Raw genomic sequence first — 25,897 nt, 5'->3', positions numbered from 1 at the left:
TCTCAATCAATGCTACGCCATCAGTATTTTAATTTGGATCGTTTTTGTCAACTTTCATCACGTGCTGGAGCAAGAGGAGGCATTCTGATATGTGCATCTAAACACCAACACCAATCTTGATCTCACTTTATTTTCTTTTTTTTTTACTGTTAGCATAGAGAAACCTGGTCATAGGGACTTTTCTATCGTTTGTTCACTATTGGAATGAGAGTAAGTACATCACATTAGTCTGCTTTACGTAAACGGCATACAGAGCCGTGGAGGGAAGCACCGGGAAACACAAGAGCACGCACAAGCTCTTTATACTGCACTCTCCTGGCGAATGACGTTATTTGAGGGGAAATCCATGTTGTCAAAAACAGTTGACACAAGTGTGTCGAGCACCAATAGTCCAGTGTGGGCACACTCAGTGTTTCGCATTGCTTCAATGGGTGATTTCAAGTTCAGTGTTGACCTTTTGGTGTTGGTGTTCGGTCAAATTTTACATGATTACAACACCAAACATAAAATGAAGATGGCCCCGAAAAGTCACTAGTTGTTGAGATGTCAGAAATGTGATCTGGATCAGTTTTACAAACTCTGAATAAGTTTTGGAGCTAGGGGAAGCAATCCAAATTTCAACACCAAGGCCAACACCAGACTTGAAATCGCCCAATGTATACATCGTCTACACAAAACAGGATATTATGAAACAGTATACCAGTCCACCTGTGGACGAGCGAATAAAAAAATCCCTTACAGTAACATACAAGGAGAAGATATGGAAGAATGTTTAAAAGACTTTGGGTGATTCAAAGATAAACAAAAGGCACAATCAGATATAGAAAACAGGGCGAATGAGAGTACTGGTATTGCTTCAACTGTCCTATCTTTGTCAATATTCATGTGCATTTATTTGACGTTCATGATGACATCCTAAAGGTTAGCCCAATTCCTGCATGCTACATATTCTATAATTCCACGAAAGGAGTTTTGAAAATATTGACATATACAAGAATAAGATATTCTTATTGTTTTAAATATATATCGATTCCAAGCAAAAATTGTAAATACTTGCTACCATGCTGATTCCACATCTTTGGATATAAAATGGAAAGTACACATGTACCCTAACTTATGAAGGCTGAAATTATTATATTCTTAATCACACACAAATGACATGGATAATTTTTAAGTTGTAATGCAAGTACTGTTAACAATATATCATAGGTTATATGAAAAATGAAGGGAAAAATGATATCATTCAAAATTCATCTAAAAATTGAGGTACAAAATAGACTGATTTGTAAGAAGATACATGTATCATATTTATGAAATGAATTTCATTTTTTGCGACAAGTTCAATAACCAACAACAGATGGCAGCATTTCACGCACACTGCAAAGATGTGGGTATGAGTGGAACCCACAAGACAAAAATTAATGAATTAAAATAGAATGGCTAGCAAAATGTGTATCTTTTTGTACAGAAATTCAATTTCTCAATATTAATAACGAGAGATGGCATGATTGGTATGCTCGTAGCTACTGTTTGCTACATTTCAAGTTCCACAATAGTAGTCTAGCGGTTTAACTCAACACGGTATTTGTCATTTGGTCTACAATACACTTTCTTATTCTCATTTAGTCTAATGTCAAGTTGGGTCTACTTTCCATTATTTATTTTGCACTTGATGACACAAATGAAAAATTGTTTCATAAACAGTTCATCTCACCATATAAGTAAGTAGTATCAGACCGAGTAAACATTAAAGGGGAACTTTACCCTGACAAAATCTTTATTGTATAAATTATAGCAGAAAAAATAATTGAAAATATTGCTTAATGTTTGAGATAAATCCATCAAAGAATAAAAACAATATTAGAATTTTAATTATTTGATTTGTGATGTCATATACATGTACATAGTGAATGATAAAAATTCAATGAAACATCATTTTCTCAGAAAATTGAAAATGGTTTGTACTGTAACTTTTGCATATCAATAGACAAATCATTACACACCTGATCATGAAAAAAAAATCATCAGGAACCATTAGAAAATAAAACTCATGGATTTCATATTACATGGCACCTGCTCGTTTATGATGTCACAAATCAAAAATGTACATTTATAATAACTTTCTTAATCTTTAACGGATTTTCCTCATACCTTCACCAATATTCTTTATCCTTTTTCTGCTATTTTTACAATAGACCTTTCTTCAGGGTGAACTCACGCCATTCAATACAGCAGCAGTGCTGACTTTGAAAACTACCATAAAATAATTAAACACAAAAAACACCATTCATGCAATGATACAATACTACGTTCATTGACAATAAATGACATTTGACCTTGATCATGTGACCTCAGACTTGTCAGTGATACTTGATTACCCCTATATCCACATTTTATAAACTAAATCTATAATCTTTGAAAGTTATGACAGCAATCTAATAATTATCTCCAAAATGGCCAAAGTTAACTGACCTTTGACTGTGGTCATGTGACCTGAAACCTGCACAGGATGTTCAGTGATACTTGATTACTCTTCTGTCAAAGTTTCATGAAGTAGATCCATAAATTTTCAAAGTTATGATGGTAATTCAACAAATACCCCCAAATTGGCCAAAGTTCATTGACCTTTGACCTTGGTCATGTGACCTGAAATTCGCACAGGATGTTCAGTGATACTTGATTACTCTTATGTCTTAGTTTTATGAACTAGACTTATGTCTAAGTTTTATGAACTAGACTATAACTTTCAAAGTTATGAAGGTAATTCAACAAATACCCCCAACTTGGCTCAAGTTCACTGACCTTAAATGAACTTTGAACTTTATCATGTGACCCGAAACTTGCTAAAGATGTTCAGTGATACTTGATTACTCTTTTTTCAAGTTTCGTGAATCAGATCCATAAACTTTCAAAGTTATGATAGTAATTCAACAGATACCCCCAACTTGGCCAAAGTTCATTGACCCTAAATGACCTTTGACAACGGTCATGTGACTTGAAACTCAACAGGATGTTCAGTAATACTTCATCAACCGTACAACTAAGTTTCATGAACTAGGTCCATATATTTTCTAAGTTATGATGACATTTCAAAAACTTAACCTTCGGTTAAGATTTGGTGCTGACGCCGCTGTCGAAAAAGCGGCACCTATCGTCTCACTCTGCTATGCAGTTGAGACAAAATCCAGTGTAGACCAATTATAAATTTACCAATGATACATGCACACTCTGGGTGATAATACATGTACTAGCAGTATTTCAGTCAAACATGATACGCTATAACAAGGCCTGTTTTGTCAGCTGTATTGTGTGAGTTGATAGGCTTGCAACTTTTCATTCGATAAGCGCAAAAGTACTTTCAGATGAAACCGACTTCCGGCAGTAACTTAAGAGAAGACTCTCTGCCTTTGCAAGGACATCGACAAGGTCTAATTTCTGGGCCAATCTAGATACATGTAGAGAGAAGAAAGAAATATTGAATAGCTAATATCTTATGAATCAAGAAATGAAACATCTTTTTTGATGTAACCAGTCCCCTTCCTCTTCTCTTCAACATCAGAAATATTCACCATCACAACCATTACTGCAAGATCATTGCAGTCAATTGATTGGTTATCACCATCTTCCTCTTTTCAAGAAAAGAGCTGAATAAAGCCAAGATAACCTCATTCTCCTCCTAGACATGGGCCACCAATTTTTTTTTCGTGGTTTTTCGTGAGAAATTTACATCTTTCTCAAACTGATATGATCTAAGTTCAGAGGTGTGAGTGGTCACAAATAAAAAGACCTGAAAAAAGCTGAAGAGTATTGCAAAAGTCTGAAATAGAAAGAGCTCCCATACTTTTTGTACAGAGGAAAGCCAAATATAAGCTGAAATTGAAACAAAAAAATCTGAAATCAGATAAAAATCTGAACTCTCACATCCCTGTAAGTTGCACTTACTCTTGAGAAATATAAGGAACAATACTAACTGAAATTTTTGTAGAATTGAAAAAAAAGGTTAAATCTTACGAACGCAGTCATGGGCCCCCTTCATACCCTTGTAATCTGGTTTCCATGACCTTTGCTCTGGCGACGATTGCTCCGATGTAAAATCTGAACGTTAAGCAAACATAAGACCTAACCTCAAAAACTATTTAAGCCCTGTTCTTAATCATTAAATTATTCTGAACCAAAAACTCTTCCAATTTTATCTATACAATTTAGCTCTATGTAAAATCTGCACGTTACACCAAACATAAGGCCTAACCTCCAAAACTATGTAAGCCTTAATCTTAATCTTTACATTATTCTGAACCAGAAACTCTTCCAATTTTATCTACACAATTTAGCTCTATGTAAAATCTGCACATTAAACCAGACATAAGGCCTAACCTCCAAAAATATGTAAGCCCTAATCTTAATCTTTACATTATTCTGAACCAAAAAATCTATTAAAATGTTAGCTCTAACCCTCTGCCCTCCGAGATATTAAGACCAAAGCAAATGTCGCAGGAGCAAAGGTCGTGTCACCTATAATCTAGCCATGACTCACCCATTGACCATTTGAAAGATGCTTGCTGCATCATCACACTGCCTAAGTTGGTTCCTGTACTCATGGAGGATCGTCACACAAACAAAGAGCTCAAAGGTGTATTCAGTGGATATCGATCCCGGTGCTGATCTACTCACACCGTCTGCAAAATCAAAATTAATGATAATAATAACAATAATAATAAAAATTATAAGAATAATAACAATAATAATAAAAATAACCACAACAATAATAATCATATCAACAAGAGAATAATACTAATAGTTATAAAAAATTAATGATGATGATGATGGTGATGATAACAATAATAAAAATATTATATATATATTCTATAGAGCTTGATACACCAACACACTACCCGTAGGTGCTTTATACATTCTTCACCCCATCATAAGATCCTGGCTAGCCTACACACAATGTATGCACTTTCTGCACAACATTTGGAGCATCTCTTCTGTATCAAGTTTCATCATTGAAATGGAATCCAAGCCATCACAAATACCATGCCTGGCAACAAATTGTGGCTCTTAAACTTGGAGGTCTCATCTTGGACTTGCTATGAATGCTTAAAGGTCAAGTCCACCCCAGAAAAATGTTGATTTGAATAAATAGAGAAATATCAAAATAGCATAACACTGAAAATTTCACCAAAATCGGATGTAAAATAAGAAAGTTATGACAAGTTTCGCTTATTTTTTCATAAAACAGTTATATGCACAACTAGGTGAGTCCGTCGATGATGTCCATCACTCACTATTTCTTTTATATTTTATTGTTTGAAATATACAATATTTAATTTTTTATAATAATAATAATGGTATATTTACCCAGGGAAGCCACTTCAGTTCCAAAAACTGTTCTCCCAGCAGGCCCTGGTATTATTATTACCCAAGCTTTAGTTTTAAAGATTTGACAATAAGGACCAAATTGACTGAACCATATAGCATTAAACAATGCTAATTCCACATGTTCAGGGATGAATTAATCATTGTATCACTTGACAATAAGGAGAAAATTAGAATATTTCATATTTTATATAATAAAATACAAAAGAAATAGTAAGTGGATGACGTCATAGTCTCCTCATTTGCATACCAGTCACGATGTGCAAATATCTGTTTTGTGAAATTAAGTGAAACTTTAAAATGTCATAACTTTCTTATTTTACATGTGATTTTGATGAAATTTTAAGTGTTGTTTTTTGGAATTTTCTCTTTTTATGCTCAGCATTTGTGCGATGTTTACCTGTTTTCTGGAATTCCCTTGCTCTCTCCTTGTCTCGCTCTCTCTCTGCATCCAGAGAACACAGCTCTAGATGATCACTGCTGATTATTTCAAAGATCCTCAGACACTGACTGAACTCAAACTCACGCTTGAAACATAACAGCAGCCATCTATTAACAACAAACACCAATTTTTGAATTCTTTGTTAAACATTGTAAAGAGAATATGGAGAGATTTGTTAGTCATTGATTTCTACTGACTATGTTAGAAGCTACTGAAATCCTTGCATCTGATTGGCTCAAGGCATATCTGTCAGTGAAAACCACTGAAAAGATGATTCATGAAACAATCCTCAAGTTTTTAGCACCATAATTCCAACTCATCTCAAAGTTAATAATAAGAATACTACAAATAATACACAGGTCTTATTAAACACATAACACAATATATTTCTTTTCTCAGTCAAATCCAGTCCTATCTGTTTTTAGGAAGAGTAGTCAGCGCACAAGCCTCTCATGATTACAACATTGATCATCCATGTAGAATGAATCACAAATTTTGGATTGAAGTTTGGGATAAATGCTAGTTTACCCATATTCTAAAGTCAAATTCAACTAAGTCCTTGGCTTAAATCTGTGCTAAAATTATGGCAAGCTGAATTTAAATGATATATATATACTTTTTTTTGTCCTCATGCTTTAATGATAGCTAAATCTGCATTCGCTAGACAGTTATAAATGATCTGAGTGACATATACGCTGGTAAATTGAATATGCATTGTTAAAAGATTTGTGTCAACATTGGCTATCCATAGTTAAATCCCAACTTCAGAACAGAGTTGGATTTATCTCGAGTTCAAAATATGGGTGGTATAATTACCTATGACAGAACATGAGATCTCCCATGTCACACTGTGAGAGGTGTTTCAGCAGTGGCTCATCAATCTCTTCTAGTAATCTCTTAAGGGATTCTGTAAATCAAATCATTATAGAGAAAAGAACAGGGCCCCGTCTTACACGAGTTGAGATTCATCCCATCAATTGCAACTCTATGGAAATCCATCAATGTCATAATTTTTTTTTTCTTTCAAAAATTTGCTCAATGCCCTTTGAAAACAAATGAAGAGCTCACTTGCAAAATGGGCTAGGTCCATTTTTCATCAAATTTGATTTTTAAGTCTCAATGTATAGATTTTTAGTAGCTCTAGAAGATGATACCAAAGAAAACCTGACATTCCTATTAAAAAGTATTAAAAAGTGTTGAAAAGGGGGTTAGGTCCACACAGATGGGTTTTTAAAGAATATCTTAGAAAATATGAAGACAGGTATATTTATTTTATACCCAATTTTATGTTCTCATTGTAGGGTATCATGAAAATTCAATTTTGCATAAGAATACGGCAATATGGGAAAATTTAAAAAATTATTTTCTTCGAGTGGACCTAACCCCTTTTGCAACAAAACTCTTCTGAAGAACTCATTTGTCAAAAGTGATTAGGTCCCGTTTTCATACATTTTATTGTTTTCTGTCTCTAAATCTCAAATATTTAGTCACTCTGATGATACCAAAGAAAATTTGAAATTCGAATGAAAACGTGAATGAAAGAGGCAAAGAAAATCGCTTTTTTAATCAAAAGAGATTGGATTCATTTCAGTTAACTTGCAAAAGGGGTTAGGTCCACAATGATAAATTAAATATATAAAAAAAATTGAAAACAGGTAGATTTCTTTAATACCCAATTTTATGTTCACATGATATGGTAGTACATCATGAAAATTTAGTTTCTCATAAGAATATTGCAATAAGTGAGAATAAAAAACAATGTTTTTTTCGGAATGGTCCAAGGTGGACCTGACCCCTTTTGCAACTAAACTCTTCAAATAGAAGCATACTAAATTGTCAAGAAAACAATGAACACATGAATATACATAATTTCTAGAAAATATTTTGAGCAAACATGCATTTTAGATGTTGATGTTGCTGGCTCTCCATAGTTGCAATCGATCAGATCAATAGCAACTCTTTGTAAGATAAGCTCCAGATATGATTGTTTGCGACTCAAAGCAGAATTGAGTTGTTATAAAATGTTTGGTGGTTTTTACATTATACACTAATTCTTGGCTGCATCATCACCTTTTTCCAATCACTTTAAGAGAGTCAGTCCCATCCATTAACATGACAATGTCAAAGTGAAGATTATTTGAAGTGAAAAAAAAGGCTGGCTATTCAATGTGTGAAGGGCTTAAAGACACACATGATAATGTAGACACGTTTCCATCTGAGAAATAAATCAGAAACATTTTTTCTCATTTTTCAGATTGAAAAAGAACAAGTGATTTAAAAAAATACCTACTGGATGCAGGCCAGAAACTCTTGACTTATTTTTCAGATCGAACATGTGATCTATTTTACTGGGTGAGAGCAAGAAATGTATTTACATAATTTAACTTCCCAAGAAAGCCTTTAACAATGTACACCAAGGAGGTTTTTCATACCTAGTTTCTTGATCATGCCCGTTTCGAGGAAGTCATCTACGACCTTCTCCAGGTAGAGAGTGAAACACCAGTATGCCTCTGTCTCGTTCTCCATGACAACCAGAAACCTACTGAGGACATCATTCATACCCTGGGCATAGGTCACAGCTATGAGAAGAAATATGATACATATCATTCTGAGGACATTGTTCATACCCTGGGCATAGGTCACAGCTATGAGAGCAAGAAAGATACACATCATTCTGAGGACATGATCATACCATGGGCATAGGTCACAGCTATTAGAACAAATAAAAAGGTACGCATCATTTTGAGGACATTGTTCATACCTTGGGCATAGGTCACAGCTATGGGAACTGTAAGTGGGGGCATGACACCAACAGCCGACCTACTGCACATTCATGATGGTATACAGTTTTACAACTATAAGCTTTAAAACTCAATATTAAACTTTGGTTTCTTCATCCGATTTTGATAAAAAAATTTATCATTGCTCATTTAGTTTCACTTCTTTTATTCAGATATTATTATCTTCAGCATGAAGTACCCATTAAAAGTCAAATGATACTTACTTGGATGAAAGACTGCAAAGGTAACAAGAATATTCCTGAGTTTTTCCAGGTTTGGATTTCCCTGCCCCCTGATGAATAAAGAGAATGGATCAATAGTGAAAAACGTGCGTTGTGGCCCACTGGATTAGTCTTCTGACTTTGAAACAGAGGGTCATGGGTTCAAATCCCAGCCATGGCTTAATATCCTTCAGCAAGAAATTCATCCCCATCGTGATGGGCTCAACCCAGGTGAGATGAATGGGTACCTGGCAGGAATTTATTCCTTGAAATGCCACCGCACTGTAAAAGGCTGCGGGGCTACAGCCGGGGTAATAATATCCAAGTCCTTTGGAAGTGTATAGGGACGTTATGACGTATGCGCTATACAAGAACTGAGTTCTTATCATTATCATAACATGAGTTTTACTTAAGCTCAATGCTATTCATATGAATGCAGAGTGGAGGATATTATAAATGATCTCTTGATCAATTCATCACAGATAAAACGAATGGGAATGCGGGTAAAGCAACTGTGTGTACTGTGACTTGGTGTGTAGTAACGTACCTGAAGAAATCTAGATCTCTGTCTGTCCTTGGGACGTCTTTGTCTATTATCCTGAGGTTCTTCTTGATTTGATCAAGATCATTCTCGTCTAGCGGCTGACGACTCGCATAAATCTGATGAGGGAAATAACAAAGGCATTTCAGAAAACATGAAGGCATTGACTACAACATCAGGGCCCCATCTTACAAAGAGTTATGATTGATGCAATCAATCGTAACTCTATGGAAATCCATGCGTGTCATAATTTTTTCTACAGGAAATTTGCATAATGTCTTTTGTAAACAAAGGAGAACACACCAACTTGTCAAGAAATCAATGAATTGGCTGCAAACGTTTTTCACAATCTCCTGCAACAGACATATCACTCTAAGCCCCAGGTAACTACATAGATATACATGTAGCTGCAGTCTCTGTCTGGGATATAGCAATCCAATCAGCTAATTTCTTGGTGAGCTTCAGTCAAGCTTTCAGGGGTTACGCTACAGCCATACTGGCTAAATCGACTCCAGTTTTAATAATCAAAGCAACTGCATTATTCCAATTCCATCAGTCATTTTTTCGGTTTCAGGTTGATGTAACTGTGGCAGTTAGTCCAGATAGTCCACTCATCTTCCCTCCCAAAGATGAGTGGATTGATTAGAGATTGGGGGACATGTGCCCTCTATGTTAGCTTTGGGAAAGTAAACTTCCAAACACCAAGTTCCAATCTGGACTATGTAGCAGTATGCTACAGTCACACTGACGATATAGACTCCAGTCGGATCAAAGAATTTATGTTGTTGTGGATGACGCACGATCAGTCGGTTTGGGGTCAGTTTCGTTGGTATGACTGTGGCATTGTAGAGTCTTATAACAGAGCATTCTTCATGAAAAAGCAATACAAGTGCATACTATTTGCACCAAATGCCCCCATTCCACAGAATAGAAACCTTTCTGAACGACCATTGAATTAAAAAGACCCTAAATTGGCATTGTCTTTCAACAGTCTCTGAGATCAGAAGCACAAACTAACAGCCAATTCATTATTTCCTATTTCTTTCTAAACCACTTGGTGACCTCATTATGCAGAGGGTGTACTTTATTTATGTTTGTTAGGAGTATTCACACAAAAACAGTTTATATGAAATACTGATTCATTTGAATCAAAGAACAGAGACATGACTGACAATCAATGTACAATCAACATATACATACAAAAGGATAAATATATGTACAACACAAAGTTACAATTTGAATAGAAGTCAATATGAAGAGAGGCCTGGGACAAAAGGTAGCACAAAGTCCAACTACATGTATGTTATGGATTTTTAAGTGCAAGTGAAGTGCCAGTAGCAATCAACATCGGTTGCACAGGGGGGCGGGGGAATCAATCAACCACATATACTGTACATGTACATCATATGTTATCAGCTCAGCGTACTCCCGGAAAGTTCCATTACTATTTGCTTCAATCATAACAGCCAATCAATCCAATAAATGAAATATCAGATGAACTTTCGGCTTTTCTCTCTCTACAATTAAAGGCATTTCCCAGGACTGTTGCATACAAGTTTATTATCATTCATATTTACTTTTTCCAAAGTTTGGGAACAAACAAAACCTCAATGATTGTTGCCAATTTGAAAGACAAATAAAATAATTCTTACCATATGACATCATTGTACCACTGCAGGGAATAATTTTATTTCTCAAATTTGATGACCATTTCTAGTTGTAAGAGAAAAAGCTTTCAACTATATTCCATTTGGTCCTATATGTTTAATTGTCACACACAAAAAAAAAATATGTGTGTAGCAGTCATGATACATGTAGAGAAAATCCTAATTCGATATCAGAAAAATTATTCCTTGCTCTATAGTATAGGTTACAATACCTTCGCCTGAAATCTGGCAATCTGATATTTCATTTCTTGGATTGATACATGTGGAGAAAATCATAATTCGATATCAGAAAAATCATTCACTGCTCTATAGTGTAGGTTACAATACCTTGGCTTGAAATCTGGCAAAGCCAAGCTTCTGTTGGATTTCATCATCACCGTCATCACAAAGTCTTTGGATTGATGAGGAGGATGATGAAGAGGTAGACGGTGACGACGATGCTCCATTGCAAGAAGATGAATCTGAAACAAGTGTTGAAAATTAATAAATTCAGCTTGATTCGAAAAGTCTACCTGGACAAGAAACACAAAACTAATATATCACCTACTTAGAGGAACAAGACAAAAAGGGGGAGGTCCACCTAGAACATTGTAAAAATAAATGGAGATCTTCGGAGAAAATGGTATTAGTTAAGCGAAAATCAATCAGATAATTACAGTTGAAAATACTGAAACTATGATGTCACGTTGATCTCTGAATTGTACATGTATTGTAATTTTGATATTGTTTGGTTTTCATTTTTAATGAGAATTGAAATAACTCAATCACAATGAATTGAAACTCCCCCAGTTATATCATCTCATACCCCAACCCCATTCAGACAAGGGAAGTAAATAAATAGTAAGCTAGGGACAATTTAGACCCAAAAATACTCAAAAGCCCCTTGCAAAATAAAAAAGAGCTCTTCAACATCTCCACTCACTGCAACATTGTACCTTAATATCGATGTCATGGACTGACGCAGTAGGTTGTGAAAGTAGCCCCTCAAAATAAAATAAAAATGTGTTTTTTTTTTACATGATTCATTCTATTTGTAATTCTTACTCACCTGAATGGGAGGTTGGCTGCTCGTCTTCCCCTGTAGTAAGCCCTCTATGGGCAAGGATCGTCTTCCAGCGCGCCTTCAGGGCTTCATATCGAAATGCAAACTCCAACTCTAGAGCTTCTCGTTCCCTGATTAGTGTAAGATATAGAGAAAGAGTAAGACAAGTGCACAGCAGTACTGTTTTATTCATGTCCGACACAATGTTGAATAACATACATTGTTAATATTTCATTACTAAATATTTCAAAATTTTGTACGGCATCACCTGTGCCTGGGAGGCAAAAAGAGAACTGAATCTCTGTGAATGTGATGAGCTGCAGAATTTGTTTCTGTTCATTCATTATTCAACATCAGAGCATAACTCCATTGCCACCATGTTTACAATTTTTATCACTTTTATTAAAGGTCAAGTCCACCCCAGGAAAATGCTGACTTGAATAAACAGAGAAAAATCAAACTAACATAACCCTGAAAATTTGATAAAAATCAGATGTAAAATAAGAAAGTTATGACATTTTAAAGTTTCGCTTTTTAATACGGTATTTAAAAAAGAAAAAAACGTGACACATGTATGCACAACTACATGTAGGTGAGTCAGTCGATGATGTCCATCACTCACTATTTCTTTTGTTTTTTAATGTTTAAATTAGACAATATTTCATTTTTTATAGATTTGACAATAAGGACCAACTTGACTGGACAATATAGTATTAAACAATGCTAATTCTACCTGTCCAGGGAGGAATTACTCATTGTATCACTTGACAATGAGGAGAAAATTAGAATATTTCATATAATAAAATAGAAAAGAAATAGTGAGTGGATGACATCATAGTCTCCTAATTTGCATACCAGCCAGGATGTGCATATAACGGTTTTGTGAAACAAAGCGAAACTTTAAAATATCGTAACTTTCTTGTTTTACAACAAATTTTGATGGAATTTTCAGTGCTATGCTTGTTGGATTTTTCTCTTTTATTCAAATAAACTTTTTGTTGGGGTGGACTTGTCCTTTAAATGATATTTTGCAGGCATGAGCTAGGTACTGTACTTTTGTTCATTTGTTAATCAATTGGTTTGAAGTTTCACCTCCATGTGATATTTGAAAATCTTTGAATTTGATACACACCCTAGAACATTCTTTATCCCTGTCATTTATAAAGAAGACAAGAGACAAAGTGAATCCTGGTGTGGCGAAAAAAACCCCTGATATGTGTGCTGTTGAGATGCTGGGCTACATATAGGATACAAGACAGTACAGATCCTCACAAAAGTTTGAATGGAGTGGTGCTTATGGACGACAAGGTTTTATCAGGAGAAATTTGACTGGAGTCATCATACATGTAGCTAAGCTTCCAACTTTAATATTCACTGTGAGAACTTACTGAGGAAGAAACGTTATCTTTCTTTATTACACATAATCCAATGAAAGAAATCAATGTATGAATGATTAGTGAGATGTGAGAATCTGCAGTTTTTCACCAAAATATAACTTTCTGTGCCAGTCATGGAAAGTTCATTGACCTTTGACCTTATTCAAATTCGGCTCACATTTGAACTTGACCTGCACCTTCAAGAGATGGATCTCTGTTATGAATTTGGCGATCTCACCTCGAAGCTATAGAAAGTTATTGGGTGTACAACACAGCACAGTGCCAGTCATGGAAAGTTCATTGACCTTTGACCTTATTCAAATTCGACTCATATTCAAACTTGAACTGTGCCTTCAGGAGATGGACCTCTGGTATGAATTTGGCGATCCCACCTCGAAGATATAGAAAGTTATTATGTGTACAACATAGCACAGTGCCAGTTATGGAAAGTTCATTGACCTTTGACCTTATTCAAATTTGACTCATATTCAAACTTGACCTGTGCCTTCAGGAGATGGACCTCTGGTATGAATTTGGTGATCCCACCTCAAAGCTATAGAAAGTTATTGGGTGTACAACACAATTGTGCCAGTCATGGAAAGTTCATTGACCTTTGACCTTATTCAAATTTGACTCATATTCGAACTTGACCTGTGCCTTCAGGAGATGGACCTCTGGTATAAATTTGGTGATCCCACCTCGAAGCTATAGAAAGTTATTGGGTGTACAACACAATTGTTGACGACGCCGCCGCCGGAAATAGTGATACCTATGTCTCGCTCCGCTACGCAGGCGAGACAAAAATCAGGGAGACTTGGCAGCACAGTGGACTGCGTAGGAGAAATGTGCTAGGGGAAAACAAGAGTGGAAGCCTGGGTTCTACATACCTTTTAGTTGATTGGCAAGGAAAATAACCAAAGAGGAACTTCCACGCATCTTTCCTCACATCTTCCTCAATTCCACCTATTAAAAGAGAAATAATATTGAAAGAATATCACCATCAAAGTACGAGACGAATTGATTTCTTTAAATACCAAAAAATGCAGTATTCAAGTCACAGGAACCTCCTCGAAAACTGTTTGGACCGATTCTTTACCAAAAACTTAGGCAACGCACTGTCCAATATGTGAGACATGCAAAATTGAATAGTCGGTAATGATTGTACCTTTCATATTGTGTGGTATGGGTTTATTTGTGGAGTTTGTTTAGTTTGTGTTTTTCTTGTAGAAAGAAAAACTGTTGTTGGGTATTAAAGTGCCATGCCCATGAGCGTCTTTGGATGGTGTGTGCACTGTATTTAACAACACCACCATCATCATCACCATGATAAATTATTATGAGCCTGGTTAAAGGGGTATTATGAAGTGAACCCTCCCCCCCAGAGAAATTTCAGTTATGCTCTCCTTGCACTCTTCTTCATTTGTTCCCGCTTTTTTCCTAGTCCCTCCCTCTTTCTCTTTAATTCACAAGTCATAAACAATACATGTAGGTGCCCCCCCCCCCTTGGTAACACCCTGAAAAACAATACACAATATTATTTATGTACACTATATTCAGGAGTTTTGGTTTCATTCATCATCATAAATTTAGAGAATCAGTATTCATAAAAATACACATTACGCATTTACACAATTAGGCCTACAGTACACTATGTGTTGAGGGAGATGTAATCTCAGCCATGAATGAAATTTAGTTTCTGAATGATGAAATGGAAATTTGGCTCGCGATTCCATCTACAATAAATCATGGTCATGATTCATGTCGGTAGAAGTGCGGATAGCCAAATGGATTCTCGGTTTTCGGGGGGGGAGGGAATGACTATAAATAGGAAAAAAAAACATTTATAAGCTATGGTAAATTGCAATTTCTACCAAGCAATCAACACAAGAACTGTGCAGGAATTCTGCAAAAAAAAAATATTTTGACCAAAAGAAATATATCATCATTTTTTTGTATGAAATACACTTCAGTGAGTGTGATTACTAATTATACATGTATTTCTCAATTTCAATTTCAATCCCATATAGAAACAATTTCTACCCCATATACATGTAGAAACAATTATTAAGTGTGTGAACATTTAGATGTAAGTGGAATACATTTAATACAGTTTGCAAGTTTGCTTGTTATGTCTGTCAAGTCTCTTGCAAGATATAGTGCTGTCAAGAACACCACTGAATTAATATGTTTGATTTGTTAAAAGTTAAACTTAAGAGCGAAGCCTGTATGAATTACTAAAATGTATATAATTATGTAGGTATTTGGAATCAGTTTGTATGTTATGTACCTGTGAAGCTTCTGGTAAGCAATCAGGTTGACAAATGATGAACTCAACTTTAAAGCATGGTATAAATTCAATAATCATGCTAGTAGTATACAGGTTTATGAAATGTAAATTGGTATTCAGTTTGAAATTGCTGCATGTATTCACACTTTATGTGGGTGGTGTCAAGGTTACATGTATGCCACACATGTTCTACTTTTAATACCGTAGCCCTATTCGGCGGGAAATGATATCGATTATCAGTATGAATAATATGGAGACAATACACACAAGTGTGTATTGATTGATTTATTATATTATTGATGCATTTTAAAGTGTGCAATAATTTCATGCATATTTTGCAATGATTTCATAGTGTGCAATATAACATTCTACCGCTACTACATACAATTTCAAATACAGGTACATACATACTGTATTTTGTAACCTATAAACTATTTTAGGCCTACGCTGGACAAAAACAGGCATGGATTAAATGTAGACCCACATCTGCAGTGTGTACCACAGCTGATTCAAGGAGTCTGCATAGCAGACTAGGTCTACTGAGGCTGCAGATGTCGCTTCGCTCGCCCTTTCAGGCTGGTTTGCTTCGCAAACCAGTAGCAGATCCCACCTCACGAGCCATTCAGAGTCTGCATAGCAGACTAGATTAAAGGGGGGGGAGTCAATGATCATAACTTGGCCAGAGTTAAGCCCAATTTTGGATAAATCTTTTGAAAATTTGAAAATGTAAGAGCTCTGTCAATAAGAATGAAAAATCATATCATAGAAAACAGTGCAAACTATATTAAAATAGGAGTGATCAGGCTATTAAAATAGAATTGGTAATGTACAAATAAATAAAATGGGTCCCCAAGACTTACCATTGGCTTGCATGTATTTTTTGTCTTTTGGTACATTTATACATGGCATATCAAACTGGTGTACACGGGGCCATGTACAAACACAACAACATAAACTTCATCAGGGGAGTGTCAAAGCAAACAGTCAGTGATTTCACTGACTAATTCTATTTGAGGTAATTAGATGCAGTGATGTCAGTAATTGGGACATTTATGGTTTTAGTAAAAAAAAATTATATAATTCATGAAATGTCTCACTTCTGGCAGGGACCAGGGTGCTACATAACTTTTTTGAAGCACTTGCCCAGTCTGGCAAGTAAATTCTTAAATAGTTGCAATATACTTGCCCAAAAATCTATTTCACTTGCACAAAGAAATCCTTGAAAAAAAAAGTTTCACCTCTTCATAAGAAAGTTTTGTGGTTTTATAAACCATTGACCTTTTTTCTCTCTTCTGACATGAACTGATTTACCTTGTTATTGCATTTCTTTTTCCAAAGTGATTTTATCTTGCCTGCCATGACCAAAATAAGGGTCAATATCATCGACCCTAATTATGGTCATTCTACTGTGAGAATTTTGCTTGCCCAATTCGGGCAAGTAGTTTTAGTCTTTTCTTCAAAACACTTGCCTGACTTTTACTTGCCGCGGGCAATCGGCAAGTGCTTACATGCATGTAGCACCCTGCTTCTGGTCATGTGATGTTCTATAGAAGAAACTCAGGGTCCCTTAAAACAGATTAGAAAAAAGAAATATTTGAATGCATTGTAGATTTTGGTTTATTAGGTGGGTGTTTCATATAGCTGTTCGCAAGTTAAGAACGACTGGTGATCCTTTCTTGTGGAAAATGGTATATTCATTGGCGATGGTTAAGCGCGTAAGAAAGGTTCACCAGTCGTTCTTAAAGTTGCTCTTAACTTACGAACAGCTTTATGAAACGGCCTCAGGTCTCTCCACAGTACATGTAAATCAGGGGTTCAATCCAATTCATAAAGTTCTAGATTTTTCTTTAACTCTTCACGCGTTCACCTGTAAACCTCCCGTGTGTTGCGTTATGTTAGCAGTAATACCCTCTCATTCACATTCGTGCCATGAGTTACAGACTTCTTACAATAAGCCTAGCCATGGTATTGTTTGTGAGGAGGGTTTTATTGATTTTCTCCTCTCCTTTTTCAATGAACTTCCTGTCTGTGATCAGGATGTATTGATTTTTTGGGATAACTCAACGATTCTGTAATTTGTAAACTGCGATAATCCGTCAAACGCTTAACTAATGTCGCACGCGCGATCGATCGGTATACGGTATACAAAAACGCCAAGCTACACATTGTAGCTAGGTACGCACCGGGGCATGCAATTGTTCAAAAAAACAATGGGACAGGGGACGTCTATGGGAAATGCGTGGTTGTGCAAAAATGGGAACGAAACACGCCTACGGATGTGCAATACTGCGAACGTAACGCATGAAGAGTTAAATCAAACAATTTTTTCTCTCATTTATCTACTTAAAAATGTTTAAAACTTCATCCAAGAAGACCAAACAAGGATTGCTAGCCAATTCTGAGCATATGAAAGGGAGTCTGATAGGAAATACCATTGTTCATCTTTAAAAAAAAAAATCACAGGGTGATGGAGTGCGGGGAGAGTCTTTTTGTGACATCATTGCATTTGTGCTTGACACGGGTGTAAAATACGTTTAAATTAAAGCACAGAGAATAGTTGATTAGTAGGGTGTACAGTAGTTTAGTGATTGACCAGCACTCAGGGAGATAGGGACCCTGGGGGTTCATGACAATACATGTACATGTACTGGTAGTTGGTTCATAGTAGTAGAGACGGGGGAAGGGAGAGGGGGAGGGGTTATTGGTGGGGGTTTTGGAGATCCATATTGGAATAAGTTGTAATAAATATTTTGTTCTCACTGAATTTTTGGCTGACCCTCACAGGTACGTACATATGCTGATTCTGCCACAGCCAAGTTTATGACATGTAGTGGACATCCCTTTTACTTTGCATGATATAGCTTCTCCGTTAGTGTGCCCACAAGGACTATACTTGCATGGTTGAGGTGGAGTACCCACAGGGACTCAAAACTGGAATTGGTACAACGTCGTTACGCCCGCTTTGCTTTAGGAGACTTTCGACGTACTGTCAGCAGCCTATCAGAAATGCTAAAGCAACTCCAGTGGGCTACGCAGCCTACCCTTCAGGAAAGAAGGGCACAACAGCAAGCTAGCATGGTCTACTGCATCATCAACAAGCTTATTGACATCATGTATGACCAGTTTATCCCATCAACTGGACAATGTACACTTGGAAATCCTGATAAGTTCAAATCCAATATGCCAGAACAAAAATATATCAAAAGACATTCTTTCCTGATGCTATCAGAATATGGAACTCACTCCCAGCAAAGATAGTCCACAGCACCTTCCTCGCAGGAGGTGCAGCAAAGGAGGCTTCGTTAAAGGCCTCTTCTGTTCTTAGCCGCACATAGTTTTGTAGAGATTTTTACTCGCACTTACCTGGGCACTTGACAAGCACAACTAGTACGATAATATGCCATTGCAAGCGGCAGTCTGTACTTTACAGCCCGGAGAAGAAGAAGAAGACTATAGTTGCATTACTTGCATGGTTCCACTGCTTTTGGCAATGTGGCTACTTGCCTCATTCAGTGTGTCCACTGCCATGCTGTGGGTGCTTAAACATGGCATGTTTTAAACCCACAAGTTATCAGGGGTTGAGGGTTTTTTTTCTCTTTCATGTATTTTTGTTTCTGATACTTTTCTTTTTGTGATAATTTGTTTTCCAAGTGTGATTTTCTCATGCACTACTAGCAGGGTGCTACATAACTTTTTAAAAGCACTTGCCAGTAAATTTTCAAATAGTTGGTATATACTTGCCCAAAACTCTATTTCACTTGCCCTAAAAAATCCTTGATAAAAAAAAAGTTTTATGTCTTCAAAAGAAAGTTTTGCAGATTTACTAACCATTGACCTTTTTCTGTCTTTTGACATGAACTGATCTACCTTGCTAAATATTACATTTCTTTTTTCAAAGTGATTTTATCTTGCCTGCCATAACCAAAATTAGGGTCAATATCATATCATATCGACCCTAATTTTGGTCATTCTACTGTGAGAATTTTTGCTTTTTACTGTGTGAATTTTGCTTTCCCAATTTCCCAATAAAAGTTAGAGTCGGGCAAGTGTTTTGAAGTAAAGACCAAAACTACTTGCCCGACTCTAACGTTTACTTGCCCCCGGCAATCGAGCAAGAGCTTATGTAGCACCCTGACTACTATATATCCTGTACACTCAGTTTACAGGTACTGTATATCATGTATCAAGATTCAAGAGTATGATGACAATTTTTAAAAATGTTTTTGAAATATTACATAAAAATAAAATGAATTGAACTGAATAACAAGTGGAATGCCTCTGGCCGTCTCACCTGCATCACGCGGTTCAATATAGCAGCAGTGCTGACTTTGAATACTACTCTAACTCGCACAAGATGTTCAGTGATACATGGTTACTCTTATGTCCACTTTTTATGAACTAGACCAACAAACTTACAGAGATATGATGGTTATTTAACAAAAAACCCCAACATTGCCAAAGTTCATTGACCTTACATGACCTTTGACCTTGATCATGTGACCTGAAACTCGAACAGGATGTTCAGTGATACTTGATTACTCCATAAACTTTCAAAGTTATGATGGTAATTCAACAGATACACCCAATTCGGCCAAAGTTCATTGACCTTTGACCTTGGTCATGTGACCTGAAATGCGCACAGGATGTTCAGTGATACTTGATTACTCTAATGTCCAAGTTTAATGAACTAGACCAATAAACTTTCAAAGTTATGATGGTAATTCAACAGATACTCCGATTCGGCCAAAGTTCATTGACCCTAAATGACCTTTGACCTTAATCATGAGACCTGAAACTTGCACAAAATTTTCAGTGATGCTTGATTACTATTATGTCCAAGTTTCATGAATCAGATCCATAAACTTTCAAAGTTATGATGGGAATTCAACAGATATCCCCAATTCGGCCAAAGTTCATTGACCCTACATGACCTTTGACCTTGGTCATGTGACGTGAAACTCATGCAGGATGTTCAGTGATACTTGATTAACCTTATGTCTAAGTTTCATGAACTAAGTTCATATATTTTCTAAGTTATGATGACATTTCAAAAACTTAACCTCAGGTTAAGATTTCGATGTTGATTCCTCCAACATGGTCTAAGTTCATTGACCCTAAATGACCTTTGACCTTGTTCATGTGACATGAAACTCTAATAGGATGTTCAGTAATACTTGATTAACCTTATGGCCAAATTTTATTAACTAGGTCCATATACTTTCTAAGTTATGACGTCATTTCAAAAACTTAACCTCAGGTTAAGATTTGATGTTGACGCCGCCGCCGCCGCCGTCGGAAAAGCGGCGCCTATAGTCTCACTTTGCTTCGCAGGTGAGACAAAAATGTACCAACTCAAATCTAATTAGCAATATTGGTTATGAGAATACTGAGAGACAATATTTCAACAACTTTGGGATGTTTGTGTATACATAGTCTTTCTTCCTACGTAGAATATATAGCAAGTTGTAAAATGAAGCAAAATCATTCCCTGCACTTCCATTGTTTTTAAAGAAACATCATCGGATCTGATCCTGTCAGCCTAAAAACAGTAAATTGACTAGGCCTACAGAGGCTTAAAATCTTGCTTACTTAGATTTATGGATGTTGCTATTTTATCTTGCATCAATAAGAACATGTGAAATGCCAAACACATTTTATTACCAACATGTGTATGTGCTAAAAAAACATTTTCTAAAATTCCACTTCAATCATTTTCTAAATTCTACAACTTTGGCGACAGGCTGTAGTACTAACGTTAGATAGATCTAGGTACTACTAGTATTACAACAATTTGTAGGCCGTCTTTTAATCTCAATCATTACGTCAAACCCCCGTTTGGAGAAAGACCGCAGTTCAGATTGCAAACTGCGGTATTAGACCCCAAATTGTGTTTGAAATCATTTCCAAGCCCTGGGGGCCGTTTCATAAAGCTGTTCCTAAGTTAAGAGCGACTTTAAAAATGACTGGTGATCATCGCCAATGGTGTGTACCATTTACCACAAGACAGGATCACCAGTCGCTCTTAATTACAAACAGCTTTATGAAACACCCGCCTGATCAATCCTGCTTGGCCAGGTAATCCCCGCTGTCTCAATTTCACCTCCACAGGCCAGATTATGAGCGTTGAGCCAGGGACGAAATGATAAACAACAGCTGTGCTATTACGTAAGACTTCTCTGCCTGTAGTAGGACCTTCGGAATTAAATTATTGTATTCAATATTCAATCACGTTTTCAAAGGCATATTGACTTGTATTCAGAAATTCAATGTTAGTCCATTTTCAATTTCGAACAAAGAAAATCGACCTCGAAATAAGGAAAGTGAATAAAAAATGGCGGCATGCTTTGCCGGAACCGCGCTGGGGCTGTTGTGTTATCTTCAGACCGAGGTCAAGAAACAGGTGTTTTGATACTTACTTGGGGCAGTAGGGTTTGTTGTACTTGGACTCTTTTGGAGAAGAGAATTGACTGAGAAAACTGGGGTAGTTGTACTTGGACTCTTTTGGAGAAGAGAATTGATTGAGAAAACTGGGGTAGGCCCCTACAGCTAGTGTTCTCAAACGGAGGTTTTAGTCATGTCAAAAGTGGCTAGTGCCATTGGATTACCTTAAACCATGTTTAACAATCAACAGGTACATGAAAACATTATCCTTAAACATGAAAATTTCTTAGCATAATGTGAAAAATCACCTCGAAAAACAGCTTTCCTGAATCCATGCTCATCCACCAAACGACCTTCGCTGTCAAAAAAATGTTCAAATCTTTCCCGATCAAGGGGAGGCCCTCTTGTGTTTTCTACATCCTCGCCAATACTGATCACTGGTTGCCAATGATCTGGCAACACTTGTTCAAAACTCTCATCATAACTGCAAGTTCTTGTGACAAAACTGGGAATCGCTTCTGCGACTTCACCGTCGCTCCCACTCAAATCGTTCTCCCAGCTGGATATGGCCTCTGCTCTCGTTGAAGACGCCGCCCCCGTCGGCCCAGGACGTTTGAACTTCACCCCCTTAAAGAGTCCGTCGCTGGATTTGAACATGACGAAGAAGGATAGATTGAAGGCTCAAAAATACGGAATATCCACATGAAAGAGAAAAGTGGGCACATAAGCAAATTATGGCCAATCTTATGTTCAAGTCATATCATAAACTGTCTACATAAGTCGCTAATTTCTGGTTTTCCTGTTTTCTTTTCATGACGGAGTCGGAGATCTCGGGTCAGGTGCTCAGAGCTAGCAGAATTCGCAGAAATGACTCGGATACTCGGATAGTACAGGTATAGGATACAAAACATCCGATACCGGTACGGTAAGTCCACACATCAAGACTTCCCCAGTTGTTGTATCTGCAGATACAACAACTGGGGAAGTCTTGATGTTTAGTGTTCTGTGTATCAATCTGCCTAACACTCTTTTAAAAGACTTAATAACATGATGTTTAAGTTCATTTGGAGCAATGGAAACGACAGAGTCAAGAAGCATTTTTTGTGCAATGACTGTGAGGAAGGGGGGTTGAGAATGATAAATCCTCTGGTATTTGCACAAGCTCAGAAAATGTATTGGGTTACTAGACTTCTGGATGACAATTATAAGAGTGCTTAGAAAGTAATAGAACTGAATATTTTATCTGATTTTTGTGAAGACAATTTAGCCCTTTTTAGGACAGATGCCCCAGACATCGTTTTGTCTAAGTTAAAAAATTGTCAACTGATAGAATCTATCAAAGCTTGGTATCTGTATAGGCAAAATATGCTTAATGAATTTGGTTACAGCCAATATCATTTACAAGAATTTATTTGGTGGAATAGGAATGTGAGGTTAAAGCACAGGTCTTATTTTTATTATCCAATATGGTATGCGAAAGGTATTTATTCTATCTTACAATTATATGATGGTGCTGGTAATGCAAAATTATTTGAAGATTTGGTTATCGAATTTGACATTCCTATTAGGGACCGTAGAAAATATGATTCTCTCATGAATGGAATCTATCTTAGCTGGTTTGATGATGCTGTGCACACAGATGAAGATATTTTTAGGAAGATTGTTAATAATTTATTGATTCAAAAGAAAAAACCTAAACATGCATATGATATGTTACAAAAAAAGTATTGTACTTTCAATACTATAAGAGGGAGAGTAAGTGGGAAGAGCTTTTTGGGCGCCAGCCTAAAGAGACTGGTCCATAATACACAGGGATAACTTTAGATGTACAATAGAAACTCAACTGAGAAGTTTTCATTTTAAGATTTTTCACAATGCTATTCGAGTCAATGCCTTTTTGTTTAGGATAAGGAAACGATATTCCCCCGATTGTTATTTTTGCTCTGGTATATATAGGCCTATAGGCGAACATTAAGGGGGCGCCAAGCTAAACGAGACGTGTACGGAGGAAAAGATCAAGACTGAGGGAGAAAAAAAGGAGGGAGAGAAGGAAAAAGAAAATAAAAGGGGGAAAGAAAGAGAGAATTAATGATAACACATGGGAAGAAGAAGAAAAAGAAAAAAAGATGAAGAAGAGGAAGAAGAAGAAGGAGGAGAAGAAGAGGAGGGAAGGGGCGCCGACTGCATGGAGGTCCGACCTAATAGCAGGCCTAATAGGGGCGCGCCGTATTGATGTTTGACATAGGAGGGGGGGGGGGGCGGGGGCGCCTGAATGGATGTTAGACCTACGGGTGCCGAATTCAATGTTCTACCTGTATAGGGGCGCCGAATTGATGTTCAACCTAGGGGAGAGAGGGGGCGCCGACCTGATGTCCGACCTAGGGGCGCCGAGTTGATGTTAGACTGATAGGGGTGCGCCGAATTGAAGTTCGACACAGGGGCGCCAAATTGATCTTCAACCTATACGGGCGCCGATTTGATGTTCAACCTATAGGGGCGCCGAATTTATGTTCGACCAAGATGCGCCGAATGGATGTTCGATCTTGGGGTGCCGAATTCGATGTTCTACCTATAGGGGCGCCGAATTGAACTTCGATATAGGGGGCACCGAATTAATACGTTCGACCTAGGGGGCGCCGTATGGATTTTCTACCTAGGGGCGCCGAATCGATGTTCGCGCGCGGGGGCGCCAAATGCATAGTTAGATGCCTATCATGTTCATGATTACCATTATCATGATTGCTTGGAAATAAGTCCAAATTTTAGGTCAGAATATCAAAAATTTTCATATCACTCTTCGTGCTCGCATTATTGTTTTGTAAGGTGATAATCAATCTTATTCATGGTTAGATATGGTGCTTAGATGTCCAACTTTGGGTCGAAACACAGGCGGCGGAAGCGGGGGGACGTGTCCCCCCCTAAATTTGAGGAGGGGGATGGTCCCCCTAAATTTGTTGTTGATGACCTTTTTTTTTTTTTTTTTTTTGCCTGTCAATTTATTATCCTATTAAGAACCTTTTTTTTTTTGCTTTTTTTTTTTTAGCTCGCGCTTGCATAAAAAGTTTGTTAGACAGGCCTACTCATCCTGTTCATGGTCACAAAAAGTGCTTAGAAAGTCAAGTTTTGGGGCGGAATTCAGTTCGAGCTTCGCATCGATTAGTTAAATGCCCATCCTGTTCATAATAACAGAAAGTGCTTTGGATATCACAATTTTCAGCTCGTGCTTCGCTCTCGCATCAATTGCTTTGTTAGATAACCATCCTGTCCACAATTACCAAAAGTGCTCAGAACGTCCAAATTTTTGGTCAGGTCTCAAATATAGATCGTTAATGCCAGGAGCGTTGCAAACAGAATTGACGAAATAACGACAATTATTGTACATGATAAACCTGATGTTTTTGTATTACTAAAACTCGTTTATGTCCGGAAATTTTCATCTTCTGAGAGTTTTCCTCAAAATTTTAACATGATAAGAAAATATGGAAATAGACATGGTGCGGGGATTCTCATCGCCTACCAACATAGTTTGTCGGTACTCCGGTAAGAGAAAAGACCTCGAGACAAAGTGTGAAACTATCTGGTGCGTAAGATAAAAAAAAATCTATTCTTCTCGGACATGACGGAGTTTTTTAAACAGACCCACGAACAGTAAGATAGATATTGTATATAAATTTTAAAAATATATGTCTTTAATAACAAATAATGGTAATAAAATATGGAATGTTTTCTTAAGGAGACTTTAATTTCCCTAGTTTGCATATTTCCAGCAGGAATGCAATCA

The 25,897-nt window shown here is 36.8% G+C and overlaps 1 protein-coding gene across 2 annotated transcripts; it reads right to left on the bottom strand.

Annotated features, from left to right (window-relative positions):
- Positions 1-3,046: 3,046 nt before the first annotated feature.
- LOC121413913 (TBC1 domain family member 15-like) lies at positions 3,047-22,994 on the bottom strand. Of its 2 annotated transcripts, none has more exons than XM_041606920.1 (11): positions 22,425-22,994; positions 14,336-14,411; positions 12,079-12,203; positions 11,358-11,491; positions 9,370-9,482; positions 8,826-8,893; positions 8,254-8,466; positions 6,638-6,728; positions 5,780-5,928; positions 4,535-4,676; positions 3,047-3,445 (listed from the first exon to the last, which is right to left on the bottom strand). In XM_041606920.1, exons 1-11 carry the CDS (start codon positions 22,771-22,773, stop codon positions 3,334-3,336), a joined length of 1,572 nt encoding a protein of 523 aa, XP_041462854.1. In that variant the 5' UTR covers positions 22,774-22,994; the 3' UTR covers positions 3,047-3,333. The 2 variants fall into 2 exon arrangements, with proteins under 2 accessions (XP_041462854.1, XP_041462861.1); XM_041606927.1 differs by having other exon boundaries at positions 8,254-8,400; positions 22,425-22,993.
- Positions 22,995-25,897: the final 2,903 nt, after the last annotated feature.

Source organism: Lytechinus variegatus, chromosome 1, assembly GCF_018143015.1.
Source record: "Lytechinus variegatus isolate NC3 chromosome 1, Lvar_3.0, whole genome shotgun sequence".
In the NCBI taxonomy this organism is placed as follows: Eukaryota; Metazoa; Echinodermata; class Echinoidea; order Temnopleuroida; family Toxopneustidae; genus Lytechinus; species Lytechinus variegatus.
The sequence above is the reverse complement of the archived record's forward strand: the minus strand, read 5'-3'. Positions and strand labels throughout refer to the sequence as shown.